The sequence below is a fragment of the Balaenoptera ricei genome, chromosome 4, assembly GCF_028023285.1.
Source record: "Balaenoptera ricei isolate mBalRic1 chromosome 4, mBalRic1.hap2, whole genome shotgun sequence".
NCBI lineage: Eukaryota > Metazoa > Chordata > Mammalia > Artiodactyla > Balaenopteridae > Balaenoptera > Balaenoptera ricei.
The window spans coordinates 96,238,067-96,265,321 of NC_082642.1; the positions used below are offsets into that span (position 1 = coordinate 96,238,067).

The 27,255-nt window shown below is 43.8% G+C and overlaps 2 protein-coding genes across 5 annotated transcripts in view; one reads left to right on the top strand and one right to left on the bottom strand.

Annotated features, from left to right (window-relative positions):
• B4GALT4 (beta-1,4-galactosyltransferase 4) overlaps positions 1 to 14,959 on the top strand; it is a 51,275-nt gene extending 36,316 nt beyond the window's left edge. The window contains exons 8-11 of one of the 4 annotated variants that reach the window (XR_009502938.1): positions 3,599 to 3,683; positions 5,551 to 5,764; positions 10,995 to 11,087; positions 12,504 to 14,959. The gene's annotated coding sequence lies outside the window, so the exon portion shown is untranslated. Of the gene's footprint in view, positions 1 to 3,598; positions 3,684 to 5,550; positions 5,765 to 10,399; positions 10,495 to 10,994; positions 11,088 to 12,503 lie in introns of those variants that run through there. The other 3 variants (XR_009502936.1, XR_009502937.1, XR_009502939.1) reach the window with 3 other exon arrangements.
• Positions 635 to 25,815, bottom strand: UPK1B (uroplakin 1B). Its single transcript, XM_059921069.1, has 8 exons — positions 25,771 to 25,815; positions 14,350 to 14,449; positions 12,825 to 13,025; positions 10,411 to 10,485; positions 9,607 to 9,729; positions 7,542 to 7,721; positions 3,006 to 3,089; positions 635 to 1,562 (listed from the first exon to the last, which is right to left on the bottom strand). Exons 2-8 carry the CDS (start codon positions 14,416 to 14,418, stop codon positions 1,512 to 1,514), a joined length of 783 nt encoding a protein of 260 aa, XP_059777052.1. The 5' UTR covers positions 14,419 to 14,449; positions 25,771 to 25,815; the 3' UTR covers positions 635 to 1,511.
• Positions 25,816 to 27,255: the final 1,440 nt, after the last annotated feature.

Genomic DNA, 27,255 nt, shown 5'->3' on the forward strand with positions numbered 1-27,255 from the left:
AACCTTCTCAGCCAAGTGCAGGTGTCATTTATCTCGACACCCCAAGCCCTGTCCTGGAGAGGCAAGCGAGGCAGGGGAGGGGCAAGCTGGTGGTGTGTCAGAGCAGGAGCCTTTGGCTCCCTGTCCTGGGAATCAGGGATCCGGCTGCTGCCCCCAGCTTTACCGCCCAGCTTTACTGCTTTACCAGGCTAAAGCGCCCTCCCCTTCCTTGTCCCTCCCTGCCCCGGGGCTCAGACTGAGGCACAGGAACCTGGGTCGAGGCCTGGGAGTGGGCTACTCCATGTGACTGAGTCGGCTGTGAGTGGGACCCTGAAGTGACAGGTACATTTCCTTCATAGGGGACACAGTTGAGCAGTTGGAGTCAGAGATGCAGGGGGAAAGGATTTGAGGAGCAGCAACTCCATCCCCACTTCAGGGCAAAGGGTAGCAGGAGCAAAAAGTAAACTTGGAAGTTCCAATCATTCAGCTGTACAGCAGGGTTACCCGGTATCCAGAGGGAAGCCACGCCTTACTGCATTTTCCATCTCCTAAATTTTAATTCCCGTGAGCCTACTAAGCTCTTCTGTTGGAACACCCATTTTGCTAGCCTCATATATGACCAATTATGACACTGGTAAAAAGAAAAGAAAGTGAACATATTTAAAAGCCCTCTTTATTTATAAGACTAGACAAATGTTGTTATAAGAACTTCCTTCAGGATCACAAAAGGAAACATAGATCAGAAGGGAAATATTTTGACAGTAAAAAAAATCACCATAAATCACCTATCTAACAGCGGGCTTGCTTCTCCCTTATTTGAAAGGGGCTTTCGGATGAGATTGGTAAATATATAACAGGTCCCTCCTTTGTCCCCCAGAGTCCACATACTTTTAATTAGCGGGAGAATTGAGGTTACTAACACCTATCACCCTGCAATGTCTGAGAGGAAACTTCAACCATTGTTAGCTCAAGATCGGGCATTGTCCTGGAGAATAAAAGGATCCCCAGGTGGCATTAAGAGAATCACTTGAGTCTCTGTAGATGGGAGCCACCACAGAACAAAGGCAAAAGATATATTTCAGCAATCTTTTCCTTAGTTCTCTCACCTGGACAATACTGAGATGAATGAAAGCCTTTGAAGGTTTCTTTTAGAAAGCAGAGAGAAATGCAGGCAGATTCGCTGTCCAAATACAGACTTGGCTTGCTGTGATAAGACAGGCTCCTGTGAATGTCTTTGTGCCCCCAAATTAAAAATAAACAGAGATGGGAATAGTTATTATCTACTGTACTGAACTCTCCCTTTCCTACGGTCTATAACAATGTTGCAGAATCCTAGATCAGGGTGCAATCACTAGTGGTGAGAATTTCAGGAGTCTGAGAGCCTAAAGAGCCTGCAGAAACTCCACACCAACTGACTTGGCAATTTGAGGAAGAATGCATAATTTCCCAGGGAGCACAGAGGTGGAATATTAGGAGTTCCAGCACCAAATCCAGAGTCGCTGTGGAGAGTGGTATGGTGGTTACACTTATTCTTAATATTCAATTCTGCTCCAGTAGAACATGGTACCCAGGAGAACCCAAAACTAGAATACAAAGGAAAAGAAAAATAAATAAGGAATTGTTTTAGAAACATCTGGTACTTGCGGAAAAATGATATGAGGTTCGTTCAGGCTTAGGCGACACTGGATTTTTAAGAATGATCTTGCCTTAAGCATCATCACGGGGGCAGAGGTGACTCTGAGTCCATCCTGTCACACAGTGAACCAATATTTTCCCAAATGACCAATGCATGATGTTCTAGAATCACGAATGGGTAAAAAATTTATGCAAACTGCAAGACAAACCAATGTAATGTATTTTAATGTAACAGAGTCCTAAAAGTTCTTTGATGAAGTTTCAGATTTCATATTGCAACTAACCTTTAAGAAACTACTACTTAGCAAGTTTTGTGTAGTACCAAAGGAGAATATTCACAATTATTTTTAGATAAGGCTACCAAAACACTTCTGTTTTTTCAACTACATATCAGTGTGTAGGATGGATTTCTTTCAAATCCTTCAACCTAAGCAACATATTATAACAGATTATATGAAGAGGAAATATGAGAAGCCAGCTGTCTTCTATTAAAGCCAGACATTGCAGAGATTTTCAAAAATGTAAAAAAAACTGCCACTTTTCTCATATCTTTTTGTTTGGGAAAATAGTCACTTTTTTCCCACAGAAATATATTGTTAATAGTAACGTAATTAGTTTGTTATTGTTATTTTATATGAATTAACACGTATTTCTAAAAATTCTGTGTTAATTTCCAACAGGGTTAAATATCAATAGATACAGCCCTCCATAGACAAAAGCTTTCTGGAGTCCTCAGTAATATTTGAGAGAGTGTAAAAGAGTTCTGAAACCAAAAGTTTGGGACTGCTTCCTGAATGCAATGGCTCTTAATCCTGACAACAAGTTAGAATCATCTGGAAAATTAAAAAAAAAAAAAAAAATGACCTGGGTCCTGCACCTAGATCAACTGAAATCTGAATCTCAGAGGTTGGGGTTCAGGTATGCTTTTGTCCCCCAAGCTGCTCCATGAGGTTTAAATGTGCATTCAGGGCTGAGACCTACCATTCTACCCTCTTGCTGCATGTGCATCACATAAAGTGGTCAGAAGGATGAGGTGAGACTGGTGAAGGCAGCTCTTTGGAAGGAGGGAGGCAGGTTAGAGGAGGCATCTAGAGAGATGACAGTCTTTGATATCTACTTGAAATGAATTTATGAGATCTGGAGAGATGGAGGAGCACACAAGTGCATCCCAGTCAGCCAGAGAAGGATCTGGTTGGTAGGGGAAGTTCACGCCCTACCTCCCGAGGGAATCCACTGTCCTTGCCCTGGTGCCAGCAGCTTCCTGACTAGCCTTCAGGTCTGAGCTTTTGTTTCGAGTCAGCCTAGTGTGCTTGGGTTAACCAGGGGCAATCTCAAGGTCTCTCCTTATCACTGTCCTCCCAGAAATGAAACATGTGATGGGAAATACTCACAGTCCAACAGAGAATGGCAAATCCAAACCACGCAACCCCCCAGGCGTGTCGGTTCATTGGTCCAGAGATCAGTTCATAGCAGCCCTGGAGGAGTGGGCGATTCCATATCCACATGAAAGGGACCAGAAAAAAGATGTAAGAGATGGGTGGGAAGCTGATTTGAATCAATGCCACCCCAAAATCCAGTTTAACATAACCAGGCTATTTCTACATTCCTGTGGACAACCAGGTATTAACTGTGCTGTACTGAAGAAATAGGAATAATCCTGATGAAGAACTGTTCTGTATCATATTTATTTGTGTTTTTTCATTCAATCTAACTAACCGAGGTGCTGCTATTTTAGCATAACATTTTCCTCATATTGAATATGTGGCAATGTCAAGTATTCTTAACAAAATTTGAGTTTTTTTCCTCTCCCCAAAGATTTTATTGGTGATTTGTTTGAGGGCAGGGTCACTTTTTGATTTGTTTTTCAATAAAAGTGCTTCCAGTTAGTGAAAATTAGAGGCTTTATTTTTTAATCATTAAAGGAACTCCTATACCATGCTTTCTAAATTCTCATTTGACATCATATTTCAACATATCTTTATAGGATTCTAGAAGAGCCACGGGGTGCGTGCGAGAGAGTGAATCATTCTTTATTCATCGAGTCATTCATCCATGCATGCCATAATCTGGTAAGTTTTATACGTAGCACATTCTGTTCTAGTCTCTATGCAAAATACTGGAGTGATACACACGTATAGGGCTAGACCTGCCATCTGAGCGACATCCACTAAAGCCCTTGGAATCACAGGAATGCCTAGGAGATGCCATGACCAGGCTGGTTTTATGAACACTGAGATCCAGAGAGAAATGTCTTAGAAAGGCTTACCTTGAAGTTTAGGCCCCGCCCAGGGTCTCCAGGTAGCCACTTGAAGTTCTGTCCTTTCTAACCCTGCCCCAGTCCCTGGTTCATCCACTTGCATGTCCTGCCTTTGCTACATATGCCTTGATCTCTCGCCCATTTACACCTCTCCATCTACCTGACTCCCCCACTCACCTAGATGCTCAAATGAAAAATCTTGGAATTATCCTTAACTGTTTTTCTCTTAAGCAAACCCTTTTGGGTTTAAAATATATCTCCAATCCAAACACTTATTACTTCCTGTTACCGCCTTGGTCCACCACGGCCTCACTTCAGGATTCCTACAATCGCCTCCTGGCTGGTTCCCCTGAGGCCCGAGTCCACCCACGGTGCCCTACTAGTCTTCGTACAGTGCCGGAGGGATCCTTGTAGAACATGTCAGATCACTTCACCTTCCTGCTCAAAACCCTCTGAAAGTTTCCCACCACCCTTAATATGAAATTCTAAGTCTTCACCATGGCTACGAGGTGCTGTATGATATGGCCCTGCCTCTCTCTGTGACCCCAGCCGCCACCAGAGGAGGTTGTTTCACTGCAAAGCTAATGAGCTTGGGCTCAGGGCTGCTTACTTGCAAGACCATTTCAAAGTCCTGTACCTAGTTTTGCATGTGTAGTTTAAACTGTTTTTCCTGAGGAGAACCGCCCCCCCCCCCCCCCCCCCACAAATCTGGTAAGCTTCAGGCCCTACAAAATCTAGATTCATGCTTGCCTCCTACTCTTCCTTCACTTGTTCCAGCCTTGCCATACGGATTGCCTGGATGTTCCTCCAAAAAGCTAAGGCCTCCACCTCAGGGCCTTTGCACTTGCTGCTTCCTTTTTTCAGAACTCTCTTCTTCAATCTTTTTTAAGTGAGGGTCTCCTTTCCTCACTTAATTCAGAACTCTGTGCAAATATCATCTTAATAAAGCCTTTCCTGACAACCATAGAGAAAAATACCTTTCCCCCCATCATTTTCTATATCCCGCTTTATTTCTGCTCATGGCACTATCACTACCTGGAATTTATTGTGTATTGGTTTGGTAACTTGTTTGTGGTCTGTCTCCCATACTACAGTGCAAGCTCTATGAGGGCAGGGATTTTATCTTGTTCATTGTTGAATCTCTAGAACTTAGAACAAGGGCCTGGCACAAAGCAGGCACCTGATTAGGATGAATGGAATGTGATAAGAAGTAATAATTACAACGATATTATTTGTGACACACTTGATGGTTCACAAACACTCCTATATCCATCACTCATTTGATCCCCCTGACAATCCTGGGAAGTGGTCATTTGTCCAATAATATGTATAAAAACCCACTTATGCCAGGTGCCAGGCACTGGGCTGGGCATTCAGCTGTGACAAGGCAGAAATGGGTGTTGCCCTCATGAAGCTCACAGACAAAAGCCCCAGTTTTTCACCTCTTCTCATTTAGTGCCTTTCATGATGCTTTTTTCTCATTGTGGTGGTGCTTACCTTGATCTTCCTTAGTTCCATCATAATGCTCTTGAGGTGTAGTGATCAGAATTTGCACATAGCATTTTGGGGGCAGATGAACCATGATGTAAGAACATATATATTTGCGTCTGACATGCTATGTGACATTTGGTGGGTTTCTATTATTACTACACTTGTGACAACTTCCCTAATTTTGTTAGCCTTTCTTTGTGCATTGCAGATCTCGCAAAGCTACAATGTGGATGAGAAAAAGAGTCATTCACCTCTTCATTTGCCCACCCACCAAACGTTTATTGATGCCTGCTTTGTGCCAGGCATTATGCTAAGTACTGAAGATACAGAACTGAAGGATGCATGGTCCTCAAGGAGACTCATAGAAAAAATAGGCTTGCAAACAAATAATTATATTTCAAGGTATCAGCTGCAATAATAGAAGTAAAGTATATGAGGTACTGGGGTGCCATACTTTGCTTTGTGGAAAAGGATTGTTATAGGAGAATTAGCAGGACCTGTAACTCAGAGAGAACGGTGGCGTGTGGGAATCTGGGAGACCAGGGTAGGGAGAAGCAGGAAGGATGAGTAGATAAGAGATTATGTCAGGGGTGACGAATGAGTGAGACTGAGAAAGTAGGAGCACCGGGAGTCAGGGACAGAGAGAAATTTCAAGATGCAGGAATTTGGTGTGGGAGTACTGCTCAGTGACATGACTTTGTAGTTGTGGTATAGCTAGTGGGTAGAGGAGGCGGTGAGGCCAAGGACTGTTAGGGAGGGTGTGACAAAAGTGTCCCTCATTACTAGAATGTTCTCTGTGTGAGGGAAAATAGTGTGGCTGTGAAATAAACCAATCATCTGATGGCAAACATCCTTTTTAGTCTCTTTCAAAGATATGATACAGTTTGTATGGAATCACAATCCAATCAAGATACGTCTGCATGGACTGGTTCCAAGGTTGAAGTGTTAAAAGCAGTTTATTATTCCTCAGAGTGATCGTTATATTGCATATTGTGATTATAGGCAATAAATTTAATTTTTTTAGCAGTCCGAATATAACTAAAATGTTGCTAAAAGGCTAAATGAGGGTTGCTCTGAACAACTCTGCAAAATAATCTACATCACTCCCATGTCCTTTTCCAGATTAATACAACCAGTCCTAGTCTAGGCACCCTTCCAGGGGTGGCACGATGACCAGCAGTGCCGTGTCGTTCATTCTGAAAATGCATTTTGTGTTATTTCCTGCCAGACCAAAGAGTCTGGCATTTCTCAATTATTTAATGTACTGGCACACAACTAGCTTTCCTCAAAGTGGTAATGCACAGCAGTGTAAGCATTTCAGAGGCTGACTTCAAGTGTGTGAGGATTCTCTTCAGCGCTTTTTGGGATTATTACCAAGTTCCTTCTTGGCTTAGAGTCTGGGCTCAGGAGTCAGGCTGCTAGCATTTGAATCCTGACTCTTCCACTTACCAGCTGCGTGACCTTGGGCAAGGCAATTATTAGCATCTCTGTATCTCAGTTCCTCTTCTGTAAAATTAGGATCAAAGTGGCACTACCCACTGAGCCTTACATGAATTAATATCTGTATGGTACTTGGAGCAGTGTCTGGCATTTGATAAGTACTCAGTTGATGTTTGTTTTCATGATCATCATATCATTCTCATCAGGCTGGAAACACTTTTTCAAAAACCACTTGTGTGTGAATTGGCTTCTACCCAGACCACCAATCTAATATTTTATTAAGACTATCCTACATTACCACTGAATGAGGCAGGTGGGTGTATCATTACTGCATCTACCCTCAGCAGTTGCCATTGCTTTGGAACTGGCAAAACATTCCTTTTTGTATATCATCCCTTTCAACTTACATTTTGCAAAAATAGAGCAAATCTTTGTTTGATATAAATATTTTTCAAAATACTAATTCTATACATTATACAAATAGTGTTCACTTAAACAAAATTGGATTCTGCTATTGCAATTCTCGCGTTCTGTTCATTTATTAAAATGTAAATTTTCCCAGATCAGCCCTAGATTAGCACTTACATCTTACTAACAGAGAAGGAAATAGTTAACATGAAGTTTAGGAAAAAGGATGCAGAATTCCTTAGTGAGAGACCATTACCTACAGTTAACCAGTATTTTCTTCATAAAGAGCAGAAAAACCTCCTGGCAGGTCTTGGGAGAAGCAAGGACTCACCTGATTGTGATAGTATCCAGGTACCCCTAGTTTGCAGGCGTCCAGGTTGAGAGGTTCTTTAAGGTTGTTCATAACACAGCACTGACGAGGCCAGGGGGAGTCGGCATCGTTATTCTCAGTCCGGAAGGCAGAGGTGTACTTCTGCCAGTCTGACGGTCCATTTACACCACAGCAATTGTCCTGTCAGCACGTGAGAGAAACAAAATTCTCTTCCATAATCCTTGCTAGAGCCACCAAGGTGGCAACTGAGACTTTATGGAGAAAGAAGATATGGAAATTATACCGTATCTTACGTTTACTAAAAATCCCCTGATGAGAGCTGAAGGTGTTTTTAAGGTATTACATTGTAGAGTTTGCAAAATACTTTTACATTTATTACCTTACTAGCCATTAGTGAGCTCTGTAGCCTTTGACGAGTTAAGCTTTCTAAGCCTCATTTTCCTTCACTGAATTGGGACAAATATAGTACCTACCTCACAGAGCTGCGTGAGGAATAAATTAGTTAATACATTTAACACGTTTAGCACAATGCCTGGCCCATAGTAAACCCTTAAAAAATGTTAATCATTATTAGTACTAATATCTTGATACAATAATGTGAGAGAGTTATAATTATTCTCATGTTACATATGAGCAAATTGAGAATCAGAAAATTAAAATTTTTGTGGTGAAGAAATTATGAGTAATTCTTCTTGTTTTACTTTTCTGTATTTTTAACATTTTCTGGAGCAATTACGTATTATTTTTATAATGAGGGAAAATAAACTGGAAAAAATAACCAAAACCCAGTGGCACATGGTTATGCCTCTACATAGGAAAGGAAGATCACTTAACACATAGCTCATATTACTCTGGATAGAATTGAGGATAGAGGATAAAACACAATTCACATCACTTTCCTTCCATTTTATAAATCTGCTAAAATGTTTCAAGGGAAGAAATAAAAACTATGGCATCTCTCAACTTTTAAGATAAATATATTCAGCAAACTTGGTGATAAAGCAACTATCTTAAAAGCATGTCCTGTTTTGCCACTGGATTATGGAAAATATCTCACCAAAGAAAATAATCATTCTGTAATTTGACCTGAGCATTTCGGGGGGAAATGGTTAAGTTTGAACCAGACTTATTTCAGACTGGGCTTTAAAAAGTTGGTAAGTGGATTTTCAAATGTGTGAGCATTCACATTTTCATTTGAAAAGCTTAGTTCTTTGCTAACATAGTGGGAAAAAAAATACTTGACTTAGAAGAGTGATAGGAAGTGAAAAAGTGGCCAATAGATTGGAGGTCCTAATGGGCTAAAAAAATATAGAACAGGAATATTAGACTAAATGAAGGAAATTTTAGAAGACAGAGGGTAGAGAGTTCAAAGAAGGGGTGGAGGCTATAAGGGGGTTTGCTGATGAGGGACTGGGAAACAGGTGGTTGTGTGGGGACGGGGTCGGGGGGGTGGGAGAGTTGGGTCACACGAGGGCTTATGCAGGGATAAGAATTCACATACGGCAGTGTAGGGGTGATAGTGGGTATTCTGAAAGACTTGAACTTTTGATGGTATTTGAGGTAAATGCGGATATAAGGTTACGATTGCCAGTTAGAGAAAAACAGGTGATCAAATCAAGTCATAGCCTCTGGTCCCTAACAGGACTAGCCCACAGGTGTGAAAAGGTACTAAACAAGCAAAACAGACAATAATTGCCACTTGAGTTCATCGTGGGGTGGAGGCAACATTTTTTTAATGTAAGTGATGCTTGAGTTCTAAGAGGCAGAGTGTGTGATTAATCTAAATTTCTTACCAATGTCATTACTCCTATAAATGGAAGCTAATCAACATCATAGCTTAAAATAAAATATAGATCTAGGGGTCCCACTGAGTCATGTGTACACCCTCTAGTCCCTGCCAGTAAATGAGAGGAATAGAGGAACTTGCCTATGTCAAGTCTATTTGTGAAGGAAGCCCCCTTGGAGGCAGTGGTCCCCACACTTTAACTTCATTCCTAACCATCCATATGCCCTTGGATACTGGTTTAGGTACCAAATGGCATCTCCCCAGGACTGCAGGCATTACCTGGAGCATAAGCCTGTCCCAGGTCTTGGTGACTCCATTGTTTTTCCACTGGTCATCATTGTTTGGAGGACTGTTGTTTCGGTACCTCTCCAGCATCTGCTTCAGGAAGAGGTTGGGTGTGAACTATTATGGGAGGAGGCAACACAAGAGGAAGAGTTAGCCCAGTAATCCTCAAGGAGGCGAAGTGATTTGCTCGGCATGTTGCTGGGGGCCCTGAACATTGTCTCTTGGAGTAAAACTGAGCTCAGAGTCACTGAGTAGGGCTGGGGGTGGGAGTAAGGCTGCTCTGGGTGGCCGCAGTCCCCCTTGTAGGGAGAAGACCCCCATCTCCAAAGAAATTCCAATGAGATAAGGGTAGACAGGCATTGTGTGGTGGCCTAGGCCAGGGAATGGAAAAAAGGAGAGAAAGCAGATGCTGAATGGGAGGATGGCTCAGATGTGGTGGATTACTGCTCATCCCAGCGGAAGGCCAGTGGCTGCGGCAGAGTAGTGAAGAGCATGGCGGTGCAAGCTTGGGCCCTGGGAATCACACGGCCTGGATTCAGGATTCCACTTTCACTTACCAGCTGTGTAGCCTTGGACAAGTTACTTTATTTTTTAAGTCTTATTTTATTTTTATTTATAAAATGAATACCTATTTCATAGGGTTACTATGAGGAGAAAAAATATATATTTATTATTAATGTGCATATTACAATGCCTGGTATAGGGTAAGGGCTTAATATGTGTCAGTTATTATAGTGTTATGATGGTAATGATGATTCATATGGTCATTTCTGCTCTGTCTTTTGAGGTTGTACTCACAAAGTCTCGTTGTGTTGCTGCTGTGATACAAGATGCCACTTCAAAGCCATATACAATAAACATCAGAATGAAATACTGGAAGGGAAACAAATGGAATACAAGAATTACATCTACCTCCAAAGGGAGTTTTTTGTTTTGTTTTGTTTTGTTTTTACAAATAACTGTTATGTTTTCTGCAGCACATTCACCTAAATATAATTATCTGACCATTTACATAATTATTCAACAAACCCTCATTGATCAGCTGCTTAGAGCCAGACTTGGTGCTAGGTGCTAATCAGATCAACTCTTCTCCTTTCCCCAGAGAACAAACGACTTTTGAACACAAAGCTTTCTCAGTTCAGTACCCTGCATTTCCATTTTAACTGGGAAAAACAGACAAGAGAATGAACTGGTGTGTGTGTGTATGTGTGTGTGTGTTCGTCCAATGGCTGGCAAGAGAATCAGTGTATCACACACTATGTAGAGCCTCGTAACTCCCCTCTCATTGGGAGACATTTTCTTTCTGGTTTACTGAGAATTGAGGATTACCGAGGTCAAAGATGAATAGGGCTGCGTTTAATATCCGTCTTCCCTCTTGGCAGCGCCCAGCCTTACCAGAGAGGAGCAGGCAGCCTCCAGGTACGCAGCTCTTCGCCGGCGTCTCCTCTCACTCACTCCCACTCCAGTTGCATCAGGTCAGTTGAGTGAAACAGTGCATAGTGTGTTTTGTTGCTGTGTGTGTGTGTGTGTGTGTGTGGTAGGTTGCGCGTGCACACGTGATGGCTCCACAACACACTTGCCAGTTTACGGCTGGCAAATATCTGAAGGACAAATGTTCTCCGAAGCTGGGATGGGGACTATTTGCAAGAGTCCTGTCTCTGCTGTCCTCAGCCTTGCACAGACGCTTACGGTGCTTGGGTTCTTCTGCGGAAGGGGCGCTGCGGCGGTGTTAGCGGAGGACCGCAGGGCAAATGGTTCTCCCTGCCTGGGCAGGGGCGGTTCTCAGAGCGGCACCCTCTGCTGCCCATACCATTCCGCCCAGAAAAAGGCTTTGGCTACTGTTAACTCTCAGTTAACAGCAGGAGCCCCTTCACAGGCCTCATAACATTGCCCCCCGCTGTATTAGCGGCTGCCTTGCTCTTTGTCGAGAGCTTTGCTGGCTCCCTTTAAAGAGGCTCAGAAGCCCCTTAGAGATGCTCCAGAAAGGAGGCACAGGGTGTAGGTGTTCTCTCCTCCAGCCGCGTGGAGGGCGAGCTGCTCAGTCTCTTTGCCAGGCATGGTGAGGGATGTTCCCGGCTGTGCGAGACACACGTGACTGGCCCAGAGTGAGGCTGGGATGCAGCTGAAGCTCGCCTCTAAGGACAGCTGCCCTTTCTTTACCTTTCCCTGCATTCCTTAACCCCACCCTGAAAAAAGTGGGTTCTTTTGCCCTGGAACTAACTCACACTAAAGACCCAGAGAATGTAAACATTCTGCATTCCCTAGGTACCAAGATGATGTTAGTTCACAGGAAAAGCCAACCAACAAGCACCTTAGCTTGCTGGACTCGTTCCGTGAAGGTGGAACTCAGGTCCTGCAGCCTTTGGCTAGGAGAGTTATTTCAGGTAGGGAGTGGGGATGGGGCCCCATCACAGGGCGAGGAACTGCTGTCCTGAGCACGGGGGAAGGGAGTAGAAGTTTAGACCCAACACTGAGGGTTCTTAGCCCGGCTGGCTGCAAATTTGCTCCCATCTGCAAAGGCAGGGCACAACCTGCTGTCTGAGGTTTGGGGCAGAAGCCTCCCTATGGGTACACAGAGTTAGAGTCTCCACAGGCAGGTGGGAGCTGCAGCCGTTCTCTACATGTTGCCCATCAAGGGTTTCTAGGGTCCCTAAAAAGCAGAGTGAGTGCATGAAATGGGAGGTGTAGGCCATCCCACAACATCCTTAGCCTTGAGCTCAGAAATATCTACAAAAGCTCGTGCTTTCTCTTAAAAAATCGTGCATATTTTGTGATTTATATCCTAACATATCAACACTTGATTACTATTAAAACAATATTTTAAACTACTTACTCTCAAGAGAAAAAGTCTAATTATCGAGTTCTCACTGTCTCTCCTTTGGCCTGTGTAGCTCCTGGCTGTATCTGTTGGGCCCATGCAGACACCAGTCAGAGAAGCAAAGATCTGGAAAATACTCAACAGGTGACCCCCAGGTGTCTCCCCTTCAGCTTCTCTGCACTGGACTCTTCTGGACTTCCAATAGAGGAGAGCATCTTTGACCCCACTTGGATGATCTTCACTGCAGGGAGGGTCTTCCCCTCTACTCCCTCCTCACCTGGCACTCTGTGCTCCCACCTACCCCACTGAAAACCAAAGCGCTGTGCTCAGGGAAGAAGAAACAATCCATCAAAATTGGTCCAGGAGAGCAATGTAGAGAGTTTTAAGGTCTTACCACCAGAAGAAGTTTCCTGTTGGACTTCATGATGCCTACAATGCCCAGGACAGACAGGCAGAAGAGGCAGATGCCGACAAACATGCCAATCCAGGCTGCCCCATAGATGTCATCATTGTCAGTGGCTTCAAGCAGCGGGTAGAGGCTGTGTTGGTCGGATACAAAGAAGATGCACTCTGCAGTCAGGGCGACGCCGCACATCTGGGGGCAGAGGGGGTTCTGTCAGGCTGGAGGCCATGAGAGCAGCATTGAGAAAGGGATAGAGGAGTAGGGGCGTGGTGGTAAGAGAGACTAACTCTGTCCCCTGCATAGGCTTTAAGTAACTGACTTAAACAGCTCCTTCCATCATATGTATTGGTTTCATGCCTCTTTCCACATTTCGCTCTATCTTCTGCTCTTTGGGAGGAGACCCAGACTATTTCAGACCATCTATAAAACCCCTGGGGCATGAACCACTCAAACAATGACTTCTTGTACAAAGATAATCTCTCACTCCCATTCCCACTGCCCAAATTCCTGGATTGTAATATTTAAACTGGTCCTGGTCATGTTCTCTGTGCCAGAGAACCATGGAACATTAGAACTGGAAGGAACCTTGGTGGTTATCTTTCCTGCCCCCTGGATTTCATAGATGAAGGATCTTGGCCCTGAAAGGCAATGAATGACCTGTCCGGAGTCACGCAGAGTCATAGGGCTGGGCCCAGAGCCAGCGATCCTGACTCCTAAGTGCTCTCACCACACTGTGCCCACGCAGCCTGGCCTCTGAGTTACTCTTACATCCCAGTACTGGCCCCCTGTGTGACCAGCACAGGAAGATGCAAACATCTGTCCCCAACAACCTTAACAGTGGAGGCTGAGGAAATCAAACCAAGGAGGGATAGGAAAGACACACCAAAGCGCGTGTGTTGAGAGTGCTTGGAAGCTGACTATGGTTAGCATGGCTGCTTTTAGATTCTTGTGTTTTAAAGTTGGGAGGGAAATCTCTCTTTTTTTTCCCCCCACATGGTCTTTTGATATATTACATAGTTATATAGGATTATTTATATAGTTAACTTCTAGTTAGCATGTTTTACTAACACACTTCTTAAAAGAAAAGATGTAGGGAACCAGTCATTATGTCATTATTTCCCTTTTAAACTCTCACTTTCGATTGATCTAAAATCATAATTACAGGGCTTCCCTGGTGGCGCAGTGGTTGAGAATCCGCCTGCTAATGCAGGGGACACGGGTTCGAGCCCTGGTCTGGGAAGATCCCACATGCCGTGGAGCAACTAGGCCCGTGAGCCACAACTACTGAGCCTGCGCGTCTGGAGCCTGTGCTCCGCAACAAGAGAGGCCGCGATAGTGAGAGGCCCACGCACCGCGATGAAGAGTGGCCCCCGCTTGCCACAACTAGAGAAAGCCTTCGCACAGAAACGAAGACCCAACACAGCCAAAAATTAAAAAAAAAATAAATAAATAAATAAAAAAATAAAATCATAATTACAGGAAGAGCAGAATTTCCTGGAACATACTCATTACTTACACCAATAATCACATTTCCAAAAATCAGCAGGCCCTGGAAGCAACGAACGGTGGAGTCCTCTCTGGCCATCTTCACGGTTTCCCACAAGCTGAGGACACAGCTGAGAACATCACAGCTCGTTAGGAGCAGGGGATACAGACTGCTGCTGCAAGTTCCATAGCAGAACTCAGTCACACCACTGTGCACTGCCTTCTCGTGTTCCAGAGCACCCAGACCAAGTCATGTGATCATTTAGCCATGGAAGAAGTTTGGTTATTCAGTTCAGTGATCACAGTAATTTTATAAAGGAGAAAAAAAAAAAAGTAAAGCCAGCCCGAGTCTGATCACCAGCTTTCAGGAGTTCTTTAGGGTATGGAACATACAGACTGCATCCTTCTGAGTGATGAACTGAGGCCCCGTAGTCACCGAGGGCAGACCGGAGGTGGTGATGAAGCACACTGAAGGTCCCTGGTATGGCTCTTCCTGCCCTTGGTCATGGCAAACTGAAGCCCAAAGGATAAACCTATGGGCAGAGGGGGCAACTGGTTCCCATACGGACTCTGGGCAGCAGTTAAAAACCATCATTTTCAGAATGTATTGTTATCTTCAAATAGAGTTGGCAAATTAAAAACACCCTGTCACATAACGGGGGGGGCGAGGAGAGAAAGAGGGGCTAACATTAGTTCCTTCTCTGTGCCACTCTACTAGGTAATTTACATACACACATGTCATTCTCATAACCTAATTAGGTAGAAGAAGAGAAAGGGTGAGTTTGCAGATGAGGCAACTAAAGCTTAAATTGGTAAATTAAGTTCCCTGGGGTCTTACAACCAGTAAGTGGAAGAGCTGGGCTGGAGGCTTTGGTGTGCATGACTCCAGAGCCCAAGTGCTTCTCCCCAGCCCATGCTGGCTCCCAGAAATTATGTGCAAGGCTTAGCGCTGTGTCTGGCACTTTAAAAAGTGGGTCTCTCCCTCCCTGAGGATTCTCTGGAAGGAATACAGGGTAAGTGTTTGGGTGAATTATTTTGGCCTTTGCACTTGAATTACCTTGAGATAAGCCATCCACATCTCTCAATGTTTTGCTAATTAATTAACTATCCACTTCATGCACTCAGGCTCTAAATCAAAATGTGTTATATGACACAACTTGCATTTTGAGGGATACAAAGATATGTAAGAGAGATTGTTGTATTCTAGAATTTCAGGCTTTAGTAGGGAAGCTGTGTTCCCAAATCATTAGAATGCGTCTAATAAGACCCTAAGTATCGTGGGAGTTCTGAGGAGGGAAGAGGTAAGGCGCGCAGAGTATATATGGTTTCGATGGGTCAAGAAGAGGTGGGTGGGAGTGGGAGGAAGATGGGGGTGACATTCCAGGTAAAAGGAAAGGAAAGGTCAGGGAGTAGAGGCTTAGAAGAACGAGGAGCCCAGGAGATAACAAACTTGCCAGTTTGGCGGAAGCCCCGGTTTGCGTGGGAGGGAAGCCTTCTATTCGACTCAGACCTTGCTAAATTGTAACTTCATTGTTACACTCTAAAGTAAGTATTCACAACCTTCCAAGTAATCTTAAACATCTCTAAATATTTTCCCTTACCTGTTCCCCTGGGCAGTGGTGGGAACTGGAGTTGAAATTTATGAGTGTTTTCTGTCCCGGAACTGGGCACATGGTGTACTCCATCAGTGTTTGCCAAGTGAATAGAAGAAATGGGGCCATTGTTACAAGATCCCTCTGCGTAGCTTCTGCTTAGAAATGCCATTCATTTCTTTCCGTTTGGAAATGTCACTTCAGGCTTAGAAATGTCATTCATTCTTTCCCGAGATAGTTGCACACTAGACGGAGTGGAGCCCGAGCGCCCCGAAGGAGTTAATGCACAACCTCCCCCAGAGGGGAGCCTTACGTAGCTGGATCAGCCACATTATAAAGTTCCTCACTGGAATGCACAGATATCGCTCCTGACCAGTTGGGTTACTGTCTAAACTAGAGACACAGATAAATAGACCATGAAAGGTAGAAGTTCAGACAACACAAGTACATAGAGAGAGTAAAGGGCAAAAGAGGCCAAAAGCAGCCCCATTATCACCCAGTACCAATTAGGACCCATTTGCAGATAGCAGCCTATTTATGGTCATTAGCTGGGCTTAAAGAACAGAAAGAAGACAATTTGTTCTTTCAGGGAATTTAAAGTGTGATTGTAGCAACATGAATGCACGGCAAAAATGACTGTACACCGTAGAATAAAGGAGGAAAGTAGGGCTATGGAGAAAAAGGAAGAAGGCAGGTAGGTCACCAAAGAAAGAGGGCTTTATTGGTCCAGAAGGAGCTGACAGGACCCTGAACAAGAGAGCTGGCCCCAGTGACCCAAATATATCCCGTAAGGATGCATACTTTCCCAAAGATGACTCTGCCACACAGAGTTTTAAAAAAGGGGAAGAGACATAAGAATACTCTGTGGGAGAATTGCAAGTCAGAATTAGGGTGGGGAAATGCAGACCAGAGTGGGAAAAAAGAAGGAAGGAGACAGGTGGGAACTTGGTTTGAGGAAAAAGGAGAGTAAAGTGAAGAAATCTAGACAAGCATGAGGTAGGAGGTGCCAGCGAGGGGCATCTGATTTAGGAAGGCAGGACTGTGGACGGGCACGGAATGCTGAAGCGGCTGCTCACTAGATGTTTCTCCTTTTCCACTACGCGCTCCTTCTCCTCCTCCTTCAGCCGTGCGTAATAACTTAGATTATGGCACAAAATAAAGTGATGGTGAAAGCTGTCATTTCATGTCCTCAGCACATGCTGGCACTCTGTGTTCATCCTCTCAACAGACCTGAGAGATGGGTATTCCTACCAAAATCTGTACTGGTTTCTTACTGCTGTTGTAACAGATTACCAAAAACTTAGTGACGTCAAACAACACACAGGGAATTATCTTACAGTTCTGGGGGTCAGAAGCATGAAATGAGTCCCATGGGGCTAAAATCCAGGTGTCAGCAGAGCTGCCCTCCTACTGGAGGATCTAGGGGAGAATCTGTTTTCTTGCCATTTTGCAGATGCAGAAAATGAGGCTTAAAGAGATTAATTGCTTTGCCCAAGGCACGTTGCTAGAAAATGCAAAAGCGGAGACTCAAACCCAGATCATTTAGTTAACACTGCAGTTTGTAAAGACCTGCCATATGGCTAATACTTTCAGTAGAAAAAGAAACACCTGGCTTGTTTCCTCGCCAACTCTGGAGCAGAGAGAGTAGGTACCACTTTTCCCTGCTCAGGTGATCCTGCCTTTGCCAAGGTCAGAATCACTGGGCCTCTCTTCACTCACTTCTCTAAGTTCTTGCCTCCTTAGCCCCTCAACACTGCACTCATACTTGCACATTTGCCCCAAACCCAGAGCTGCACCCACACGTTGTTCCAGAAAATCTGTCTAGATGTATCCCAGGCCTGCAGCTTTCTCACCCACCCCTTGGGAACAAAATTCTTAGAAGAGGTGCAAACGTGCAGGTCAATGTGAGAGCCATCATTTCATAGCCTCTCCTTGGCCACTTGTAGTTGACTAGGTTGTTGTCTAGAAGACCTAAAATATTTATTGCATCCCCCAAACAGCCACAGATGTCAAGAGGGGTGGCAGTTAGCCAAGTGTAGGCTTCTGGCAGCTCGCAAGGTGGTCTACTGGCTGGGGTCTAACAGTGAGCACACCGGACTTGGTGTTAGAAAGCCAAGGTTCAAACCCAGTCTTGCCCAGTCCTTACGGGGTAACCTTGGGCAATGCCACTCAGTGTCTATTTCCTCGTTTATAAAATGGGTGAAACACAACTTGTTGATGGGCTTGTTGTTATCACTGAGATAAAAGATGTCGAAGTGATTGGTAAACACCAAGATCATTTACAAGCATGAGAAATTATGAATAATAACTAGAGGAATATTTAGGAAGGGCAGGCTATTGGGCTGTGGCTTTGCTTTATGTACCAGTGACCCCTGGGGCCTAGGAGGGAGGTTTTAATGGTTACTGATACCACAGCCAAAGGCGTCTAGGTTGAGGTGAAGCAGCCTCTTTCACCTCCCTCCTGCTCCCTACTCAAGGGCTGCTCTGTTGGAGGGTGCTAAAAGCCTTACCCATCTCCCATCTGTGCCCCTTTTTACTTTCCATGGAAGGATTCATTGGCCGGGGGAGAGGTGGGGAAACTCTTTGGGAGAGGGACAAAAGCTTCCCAGTTGTGCTTGGGGTATGGCCAGAGTCAGGTACCAAACAGCAGGTCCCTATGGCAGGGACCCTCTGCACATTGCACCAGCATTCCTGAACAGTCAACACCGCCACTGGGCCTCATCCCTAGGCTTTGGCCAGCTCTGGAGCCTCTGGTCCAGACTATGAGGTGATGCAGAGATGACCCTTGAGGTTCCCCTCTGTACTGGGGCTGCTTTCCCCCGACACAGAAATCGCTCAGGGAGGACTCTGCTCTGCCCCCCTTGTGCGTTCTTTCCTCCTGGTATCAACCTATGAAGGGCTTCCTGCACTTTACTGCAAGAGTCTCCAAGGCAGAAGGCAGCCCTTGGGCCCTGTTTTATTTGTCTTTTTCAGTCCAAAGTGGCACAGCGCTTTACATGTGGTAGGCACTCAATAAATTATTTTACTCAGTAAAAAGGCAGATGAAGTAAATTTTAAAAATGTGTATTTGAATGAGAAGAATATATGAGCGAATTATTTGCCTAGACCTTTATTGCAGAACAGGTTAGAGTATGGTGAAGTAGAAAGAGAATGGACTTTGGACAAATCTAGGTTTGAATCTTAGCTCCACCACCTAGAAGTTTTGTGGCCTTTGGTAATTACTTAATCTTGTAGAGCTTTATCTCTAAATGGGTATTGTAATACTTAACTAAAAGGGTTACAATGAAAATTACATGAGAACATGTGTGAAGCTCTAACACAATATTAGTTACCCAACCAATATTCATTTTCTTTACCTTTGCCTCAGTTTCTTGAAGCAGACAGACCAGAACAAATAGTGAATGATGACGGCACCTAAAACTAGCGCTTTAATTTTGTTTTAAAACAGAGCCACATTGGGAATGTAAATTGGTGCAGCCACTGTGGAAAGGTTTCTCAAAAAACTGAAAATAGAACTACCATATGACACAGCAATTTCACTCCTGGGTATATAACTGAAAAAAAAGCCCCACTAATTCAAAAAGGTAAATGCACCTCAATGTTCACAGCAGCATTATTTACAATCGCCGAGATATGGAAGCAGCCTAAGTGTCCATCAACAGGTGAACAGATAAAGACGTGGTATATATATACAATAGAACACTACTCAGCCATAAAAAAAGGATAGAATTTTGCCATTTGCAATGACATGAATGGACTTGGAGGGTATTATGCTAAGTGAAATAAGTCAGACAGAGAAAGACAAATACTGTATGATGGGACTTCCCTGGTGGTGCAGTGGTTAAGAATCCGCTGCCAATGCAGGGGACACGGGTTCAAGCCCTGGTCCAGGAAGATCCCACATGCCGCGGAGCAAGTAAGCCCATGAGCCACAACTACTGAGCCCACGTGCCACAACTACTGAAGCCGCGCCTAGAGCCCGTACTCCGCAACAAGAGAAGCCACTGCAATGAGAAGCCCGCACACCGTAGCGAAGAGTAGTGCCCGCTCGCCGCAACTAGAGAAAGCCCATGCACAGCAACGGAGACCCAATGCAGCCAAAAATAAATAAATAAATAAATAAATAAATAAATAAATAAATAAATAAATAAATAAATGAATAAATACTGTATGATATCACTTATATATGGAATCTAAAAAAATAAAACAGACTAGTGAATATAACAAAAAAGAAGCAAACTCACAGACATACAGAGAACACACTAATGGTTACCAGTGGGGAGGGGAAGGAGAAGGGGCACGATAGGGGTTGGGGACTAGGAGGTGCAAACTATTAGGTATAAAATAAGCTACAAGGAGATATTGTACAATATGGGGAATATAGACAATATTTTATAATAACTATAAATGGAGTATAACCTTTAAAAATTGTGATTCACTATATTGTACACATGTAACTTATATAATGTACATCAAGTATACTTCAATTAAAAGAAAAAAAAACCAGAGCTACATTTTCAAAGGAAATATGGAAATATGATTTCAATATGAAACTCTCACATATAAACTCAGATCAAAATCTGGCTGAAAAAAGAGCCAGGAGCCTGAGACTCCCAGAGCTTCCCCTCTTCAGCTCTAAACTTCCTAACTACAGGGCTAGCCCCAGAGTGATTGGAAACTACTATTTCTAGAAATAAAAGACAGAAAAATGTAGGCAGATCACTAAGCTCAGAAGGCAGTTACCCAAGAGGTCAGAAGGCGCTCAAGGGTGAAGTTGGAAAACCCTGGTCAAATTGTGTAGGTTGATATTACATAGTCTCTCAATGGAAAACTTTTGGAAAGGCTCCTGGAAAACTGGGGCAAGTGAGTTAATTCCATAGTAAACCAGCTGGAGGAATCTCTAGGAGGGGTTGTGTTCCTGATACACTTAAAGGAAAGGCAACGTGATTTCTATGAAAGGAAAGGATCAGACCTGGCTAATCACTTGGGGTTCTTTGAAGGCTATTAAATGCCTGTGCACAAGGACACACGAATAAACTTATTTAGGTTGAAAAAAGATAAATTCTGACAAAGTTCCCCACTGATGGCTATTAAAAAAAAAAAGATATTATGAATTTGTTGACCTTTCCAGAGAGGACAGGCATGGAGAGAGACCAAAAGAGAGGGACAAAAGGGCTCTTTTCTACATACAGAATATAAACTGTGGTGGTCTCTGGGGCCTGGAGTAGTTGTGCCTTAAGAAGTTAATAACTTCTTGGGACTTCCCTGGTGGCACAGTGGTTAAGACTCTGCCTGCCAATGCAGGGGACACGGGTTCAGATCCCTGGTCCGGGAAGATCCCACATGCCGCGGAGCAACTAAGCCCGTGCACCTCAACTACTGAGGCTGCGCTCTAGAGCCTGCGAGCCACAACTACTGAGCCTGCATGCTACAACTACTGAAGCCCGTGCGCCTAGAACCTGTGCTCTGCAACAAGAGAAGCCACTGCAATGAGAAGCATGCGCACTGCAACGAAGACCCAGGTGCTCCCTACAGCTTCAGTTCACAGGAGAGCCCTCCAGAGCCCCTGCTCCACCACAAGCTCAGCCATAGGCTCCTTTTTGCTTCCTGGTGCTGGATGGCTTTATTTGTCCACCCATTCTCTCCTGCTAACCAATCTCTCCAAATCCAAATTTCTCCTCTCCTACTCTGTTGCGCTTAAATTGGAGAACTTTTTGGCTTTTCAGCTCTTAGAGACAGACTAATGACGTCCCTTTCCCTGTATCTACAGTATTTGTCCAGACCCAATCATTTTGTTCTCTTTCTGGCCCATGGAGGGGAGGCTGGACAACTAAGGAGATAAAGCACAAACTCCTCGGCTTATATTCAATCAGTACCAACCAGGCTCCAAATGGCCAGCTACTTACCTTCCTCTGCTCCTCTGAGTGGTCTCTCATTTCTTCTTCTTGAACTCTTTACCACCTTCTGAAGCTCAGCTAAAAAACGTTTTCTTTCCCCAACTACCTTTGCCCAGAATTATCCTTCCTTCTCTACCTACCTCTCTTGCCCCAAGCAAACAGCTCTCCAAGGGAGCCCACACTGGGTCCTGTTTGGTGGATGTGTGTGTGTGTGTGTGTGTGTGTGTGTGTGTGTGTGCGTGTGTGGCTTTTCTTCCCTACTGGCCTCTGCCACGGCAATCTAACCTGGCACCTCATTACCGTTTTTCTTTTTCTTTCTTTTTTTGTTACTTCTTTTCTTTACCCAAGTTTGTTAATAAGTTAATTCTGAACCCACAAAGGAATAGATTGCTGTACATTTAAAAAAGTCATTTGACAAATAATTGCAGTAAAGAAACAAAAATTATGAACTTCAAATTACTTGATGAGTGACACACTTAAAAGTCAGTGACTACACTCCTAGTAGTTTTTGTCTTACTGAGAAGGTATGTGATTAGGGAGAAATTAAGATGTCATTTATCCCAGGGCCATTATTGACCATGTGCCCTTTCATAGCATGATTGAATATCAGCTCTGGCTGCAAACCGAGAGGCTTCATAGTCAGCTCCGTCATGGTGCAGACAAGGAAACCAAAGCTCTGGGAGGGAAAGTGACTTGTTCAAGATCATCGATGTGTCATTTTCAGGGTCAAGATTTCAGTCCTGATCTCCTGACTCTTAAACCAGGCCTTTGTGTTGAATTTGTTGCTGATCTTTCTTCTTTTTAAGGAAGGGAGATACCACCTCCCTTTATGTTTCTTTAAAATTAAGAGATACCCCCAATGCCCTGCCCTTTTTCCTTACAAGTTTAGCCAGAAGGGGAGTCACATAAACAAAGCTGACAAGGTGAGAACCTTCTACCCTCAACCTCCATTCAAAGTGTTCCTCACTCTTTACTCTAATTTCCAAATTCCCACAACTCAAGAATCACTCCTTTGCTCCTGGTTAAAATGCAAATACATATAAAAGAGGCACCGTAAGCCTCATGAGCCATCGATGTCCATGCCTCATTGTGAATGATTTTAGGAGAAACTGTTCTTGTATTTCCAAAGGGAGAGGGAAGACACCCTGAGAGGGAAAGAGGCCTGAGGAGAGAGAAGAGACGAACAGATGAACTTCCTAACCCATGACTTGGGGGCTTGGGGCTGTGAGTAGAGACTGACTCCTGATAATATGGTGTATCTGCCCTTCCCCCCTTCCTTTTTAGGCCCCAGTATGGATGAGCTTTTCAAATATGGGGTTTACTGAAACTTTCCTGTGTTATTCCAAAGCAGTGCTTCCCTCATATATATTTGAGTTTTTTCTTTTTGTTGTTGTTGTTGTTATTTGGGAGGGCTAGTAAGGAAGTGGATGGGATGGGGTGAATTTTAAAAAATGGGATTGGTAGCGGGCAGAGGATGGAGTAGCAGCTGTCCCCCTTCAGAGACGACATTGCCCCTGCCTGAAAGTGCACAGCTCACCTCAAAATGTTTTCCACACACAGGAATAGCCCCTGTGAGCCCCACCCTGTGGAAGACTGCCCAGTGGCCTGGCCCCATGATGATTTATTCAAATTGCACAACATCCAGGGAGTTCCTTTGCTCTGAGGAGTACAGATTTTTGAAAGGCTGGAGTTTTCTTTGTGTATTTTTCTTGTGTCTTCATTCAGTTTGTTTTCTTCTAAAAATTATTCATCCCTACAGCGTTGATGTTTCCAGACACATTGAATAGGTCTAAACACCATTGCTCACTAAACAAACCAATTTTCAAGGTAGGAGAAAAAGAAGTGAGACTCAGCCATCAAGCATGAGATCATTTTTTCAAGTTCATTACCTCTTTTCCTCACCCAAGTTTGTTGGACCAGAGAACACACAAACCACACCTCACACTTTAGCTCCTATTAGTGAAATTTGGATTGACAAAAGAAAAAAAAAAAAAAAGGAGAAATAGGAGAGGATGAAACAGATAATAGGCTATTGCCTTAGCCCAGATTCTGAAACCCAGAACAAGATTAGACACTTGTATGACTCAGAGATGGGGATAAAGATGGCTGTGGAGATTAGATCAGGGCAATTGCTGGTCTGCTTACACTTAGGGTATGATGAGGCCATGGGAATGATGAAAGGAGGAGCTTTTTCCCATGGCCATGACCCCCATGGCCCACAGCATCTATTAGTTTTTCTTGCTTTATAGCTCTAAACCTGCTCTGACCAATGTGGTGACTAGTAGAGGCTTGTAGCTATTTAAATTCAAATTAATTCAATTAAATAAAATAAAAAATTCAATCCTTCAGTTGCACTAGCCACATTTCAAGTGCTCAATAGCCAAATGTAGAACATTTCCGTCTTTGTAGAGTTCTATGAGACAGCACTGCTTTAGGTCCCTGACACTTGCTGTGCTGGGCTGAGTCACTCACCCACCTGAAGTCATGGACTAAGATGTAAGCAATGGCTCAGGCATTCTCAGCCAAGTGAGGACCTCAGGTGTGGGCAATGCCAGTGGGATGCCCAGCCCCAGGGCAGGAGTACCATGGAGATTCCTTGGGGGAGGTGAGATTAAGGCAACTCCTCATGAATTTGGTCTCTGCCCCAGTTAGGGAACAGTGACGCATCAGGGGTGTGGGTAGCCTTCATGGCCATGAGGCTCAGATTTCAGCATCAAGGGGAAGCATATTCTAGGACTGATCAGTGTTTGCTCTTCGTAAGAATGTAAGCAGGAGAGGTCAAAAGAAATTCTGAGTGTTCATTTGTTTTTCTTGACTAGATGATGTCTAAGATCCCCTGTGTACTTACAAGTCTATGATTCTTTCCAGATAGTTAAAAAAAATATAGGTGAGTTGATTTTTAAGCCCATTGTTGCAGAAAGCAAAAAAAGTCTGTTGTAGTAGAAAGAAAAATAAGAAAATTTTCTCCTCATTGAGAAAGATTAATAAAAAACAAGCCAAACATTTTTTTACAAGGTTTGAAAACTATACGACCCAAGTTATATATATAACTGAAAAATATATATGTATAAAATCTAAGTGAGTTCTTTCTTCTTATGCTTGGCGATTCTTTTCAGGCAAAAGTGATCAATAAACATTATCTTTAATTTAAAAAAAGACATTAAAATTCATAAAAATTCAAAATGTCATAAATATCTTTAAAGCTAGTTATAAGTGGGGTTTTAAGCTCATAAACATAAACATGAAATGATACTATTATTATTTGAAACTTAACCTGTATTACGTGTAGAAATGTTGTTAGAACGAAAATATACAACCTGCAAATCCTGGTGGAAACACCAACTGGTGAAGAGTAAAAGTAAGTTATGTAAAAATAACATTGTGTAGATAAAAGCTAATTTGTTGACCTATTTCAACATTTATTAAGCAGAACTGTTTGCTGAGAAGAAACATGAGTAAATTGCCTCACAAATCCCATTACGAGTAGACAGGACCAAATGATTTCTGACAAGAAGATTAGGAAACTTTCTCTCTGCTAGGCTAATTTTCCTTTTGCTTTTTTAACTCTACGTGGAAACTGGAGGTCCTCAAAGGTGTCTGTCTATCTGAGATTTAATCAGGAGATAGAGATTTTCCCAGGGTTCTTGGATTTTTCTTGGTCTTTCTGTGAAGAGGTGGAAATGTGAGGTGGAAATCAGGATGTGTGAATAACACCCCCTGGAAGAACTTTATCTCAGTTCTGAGAACTGGACAATATAAAAGGGGTTAAGAAAGCAGTTTGTACAGTTTAAAGAGAACAGAACAGTCACAATATCCTAAATTACAAAAAATGACAGACTCTGTACATCAGGAAATGAACTTCTTCCCCTCTCCCTTTCAGACAGCTCGCTCGCCTCCCAGGAAAGCAAGCCAACCCCTAAGAGTGCAGTTCTCTTCTCTGCCCAGTGGAATGGGTCTACTCACCTGCCCTCTCCTCCTCCTCCTCCTCCTCCTGGCACTGGGCCGGCCCACTCCACACACTGCTCTGGCCTGAGGTGCTTTTCTACCCTGTACCAATCCTTTGAACCTCTGGGACCAGGGAAGGGTGGTCTGTGATTGGGAGGAGGCATCTCACGTGGGCGGAGCCCGATGCTGCCTGAGCCTGCCTCTCTGAGGCCGGAAGTAACAGGAAACTCAGCCAGTAGATTTCTGCTACTTTGGAATGTGTGACTCTGACAGATGGAAACACCTTCTGGGTTCCTCGTAGGTCTGGGCTTCCTCGAACACACACTCAGGGCTTTTGTTTTGATTTTGATTTGATTTGTTTCTATTAGTGTGATTTAATGCTTAATTCTGCTCTTGTGCATTAAAAGGCCTATCCACTGTCCCAGTTCTTCACAGTCATGCTGGTACACATTTATGTGTCCAGGGTCATGTCTAATTTCAGTTTCTATATATTGCAGACTCTACATTTACAGGGATAGTACTTGCCCAAGTAAATGCTGCCACTGAGTTGGTCCAAAGACTAATAAGGGGCAAGAGATCTGGAAACAAAGAGATTGCGAGATAGAGAGAGGGCTCAAGTAATCATCTGATGTTATTCAATTAATTTCTCCCCTCCCTCTCTTCCCTTCCTTTTTCTTTCCTTCTTTCCTCTGGAGCCGCCATGTGTCATAACAGCACTAACAACGTCTAAACAAAACAAACATTTCTTTCAATGGCTGCATAACACATCACGGATACGTGCATCACAGTGTATTTAGCCTGGCATGAGCCATGGGTCCTGGCAGTAATGTCAGGATTTACTGAGTACCTTAATCAATAGACTTCGGGAGTTCTCATGGGTCAGGACCATCCCTGTAAGAGGTTAGGTTTTTCAGGAACCGACTCTGAGACAGAGTACAGTGTGCCGTATATTTATTAGCGAGTAAACACCCATGGAAGGAAGAGGGAAGAAATAGGACGGGGCAGAGAGGGAAGTTGAGCTGCCATGCAGTGGGGACAGCCCCAGGAAACTCTAGAGGAAGATGCCCTATAACAGTCGCTCTGCCTTGGGGCCCTCTATAATCAGTCCTTAGATGTGGGTTGCCCTGGGAAGGTGCTTGTAGCTAAAGCAATCCCTGAAGGGGGCTGGTAGTGGAGGCTGGAGATGCCAGTACCCCCAGCAGCTGGGCAGCATGTTCCCCCTTGAGGGGGCCTGCATGGGGCATCTCTGTGTCCATCACATGGCTTATTCCTCCTCAGCTCTGCAGGGCCTGGTTAGAGATAGCAAAATTCACACAGTGGAATCCTATGCAATTGTGATGAAAAAAATGAAGCCACAGAAAAATACTTCATGAGCAGCTGCATCCCATGGGGAGATCAGCTCGGTGCTTTGTGACCACCTAGAGGGGTGGGATAGGGAGGGTGGGAGGGAGACGCAAGAGGGAGGGGATATGGGGATATATGTATACATATAGCTGATTCACT

What these genes read in the sequence shown, in the direction of transcription:
- UPK1B (XM_059921069.1), bottom strand. Translation starts at nt 14,418, where the DNA reads ATGGCCAGAGAGGACTCCACCGTTCGTTGCTTCCAGGGCCTGCTGATT. An exon ending in TTGGAAATGTGATTATTGGT is followed by an intron (nt 13,026 to 14,349) that starts GTAAGTAATGAG and finishes CTCTGCCCCCAG; the next exon opens with ATGTGCGGCGTCGCCCTGAC. An exon ending in CTGGATACTATCACAATCAG is followed by an intron (nt 3,090 to 7,541) that starts GTGAGTCCTTGC and finishes CCACTCCTCCAG; the next exon opens with GGCTGCTATGAACTGATCTC.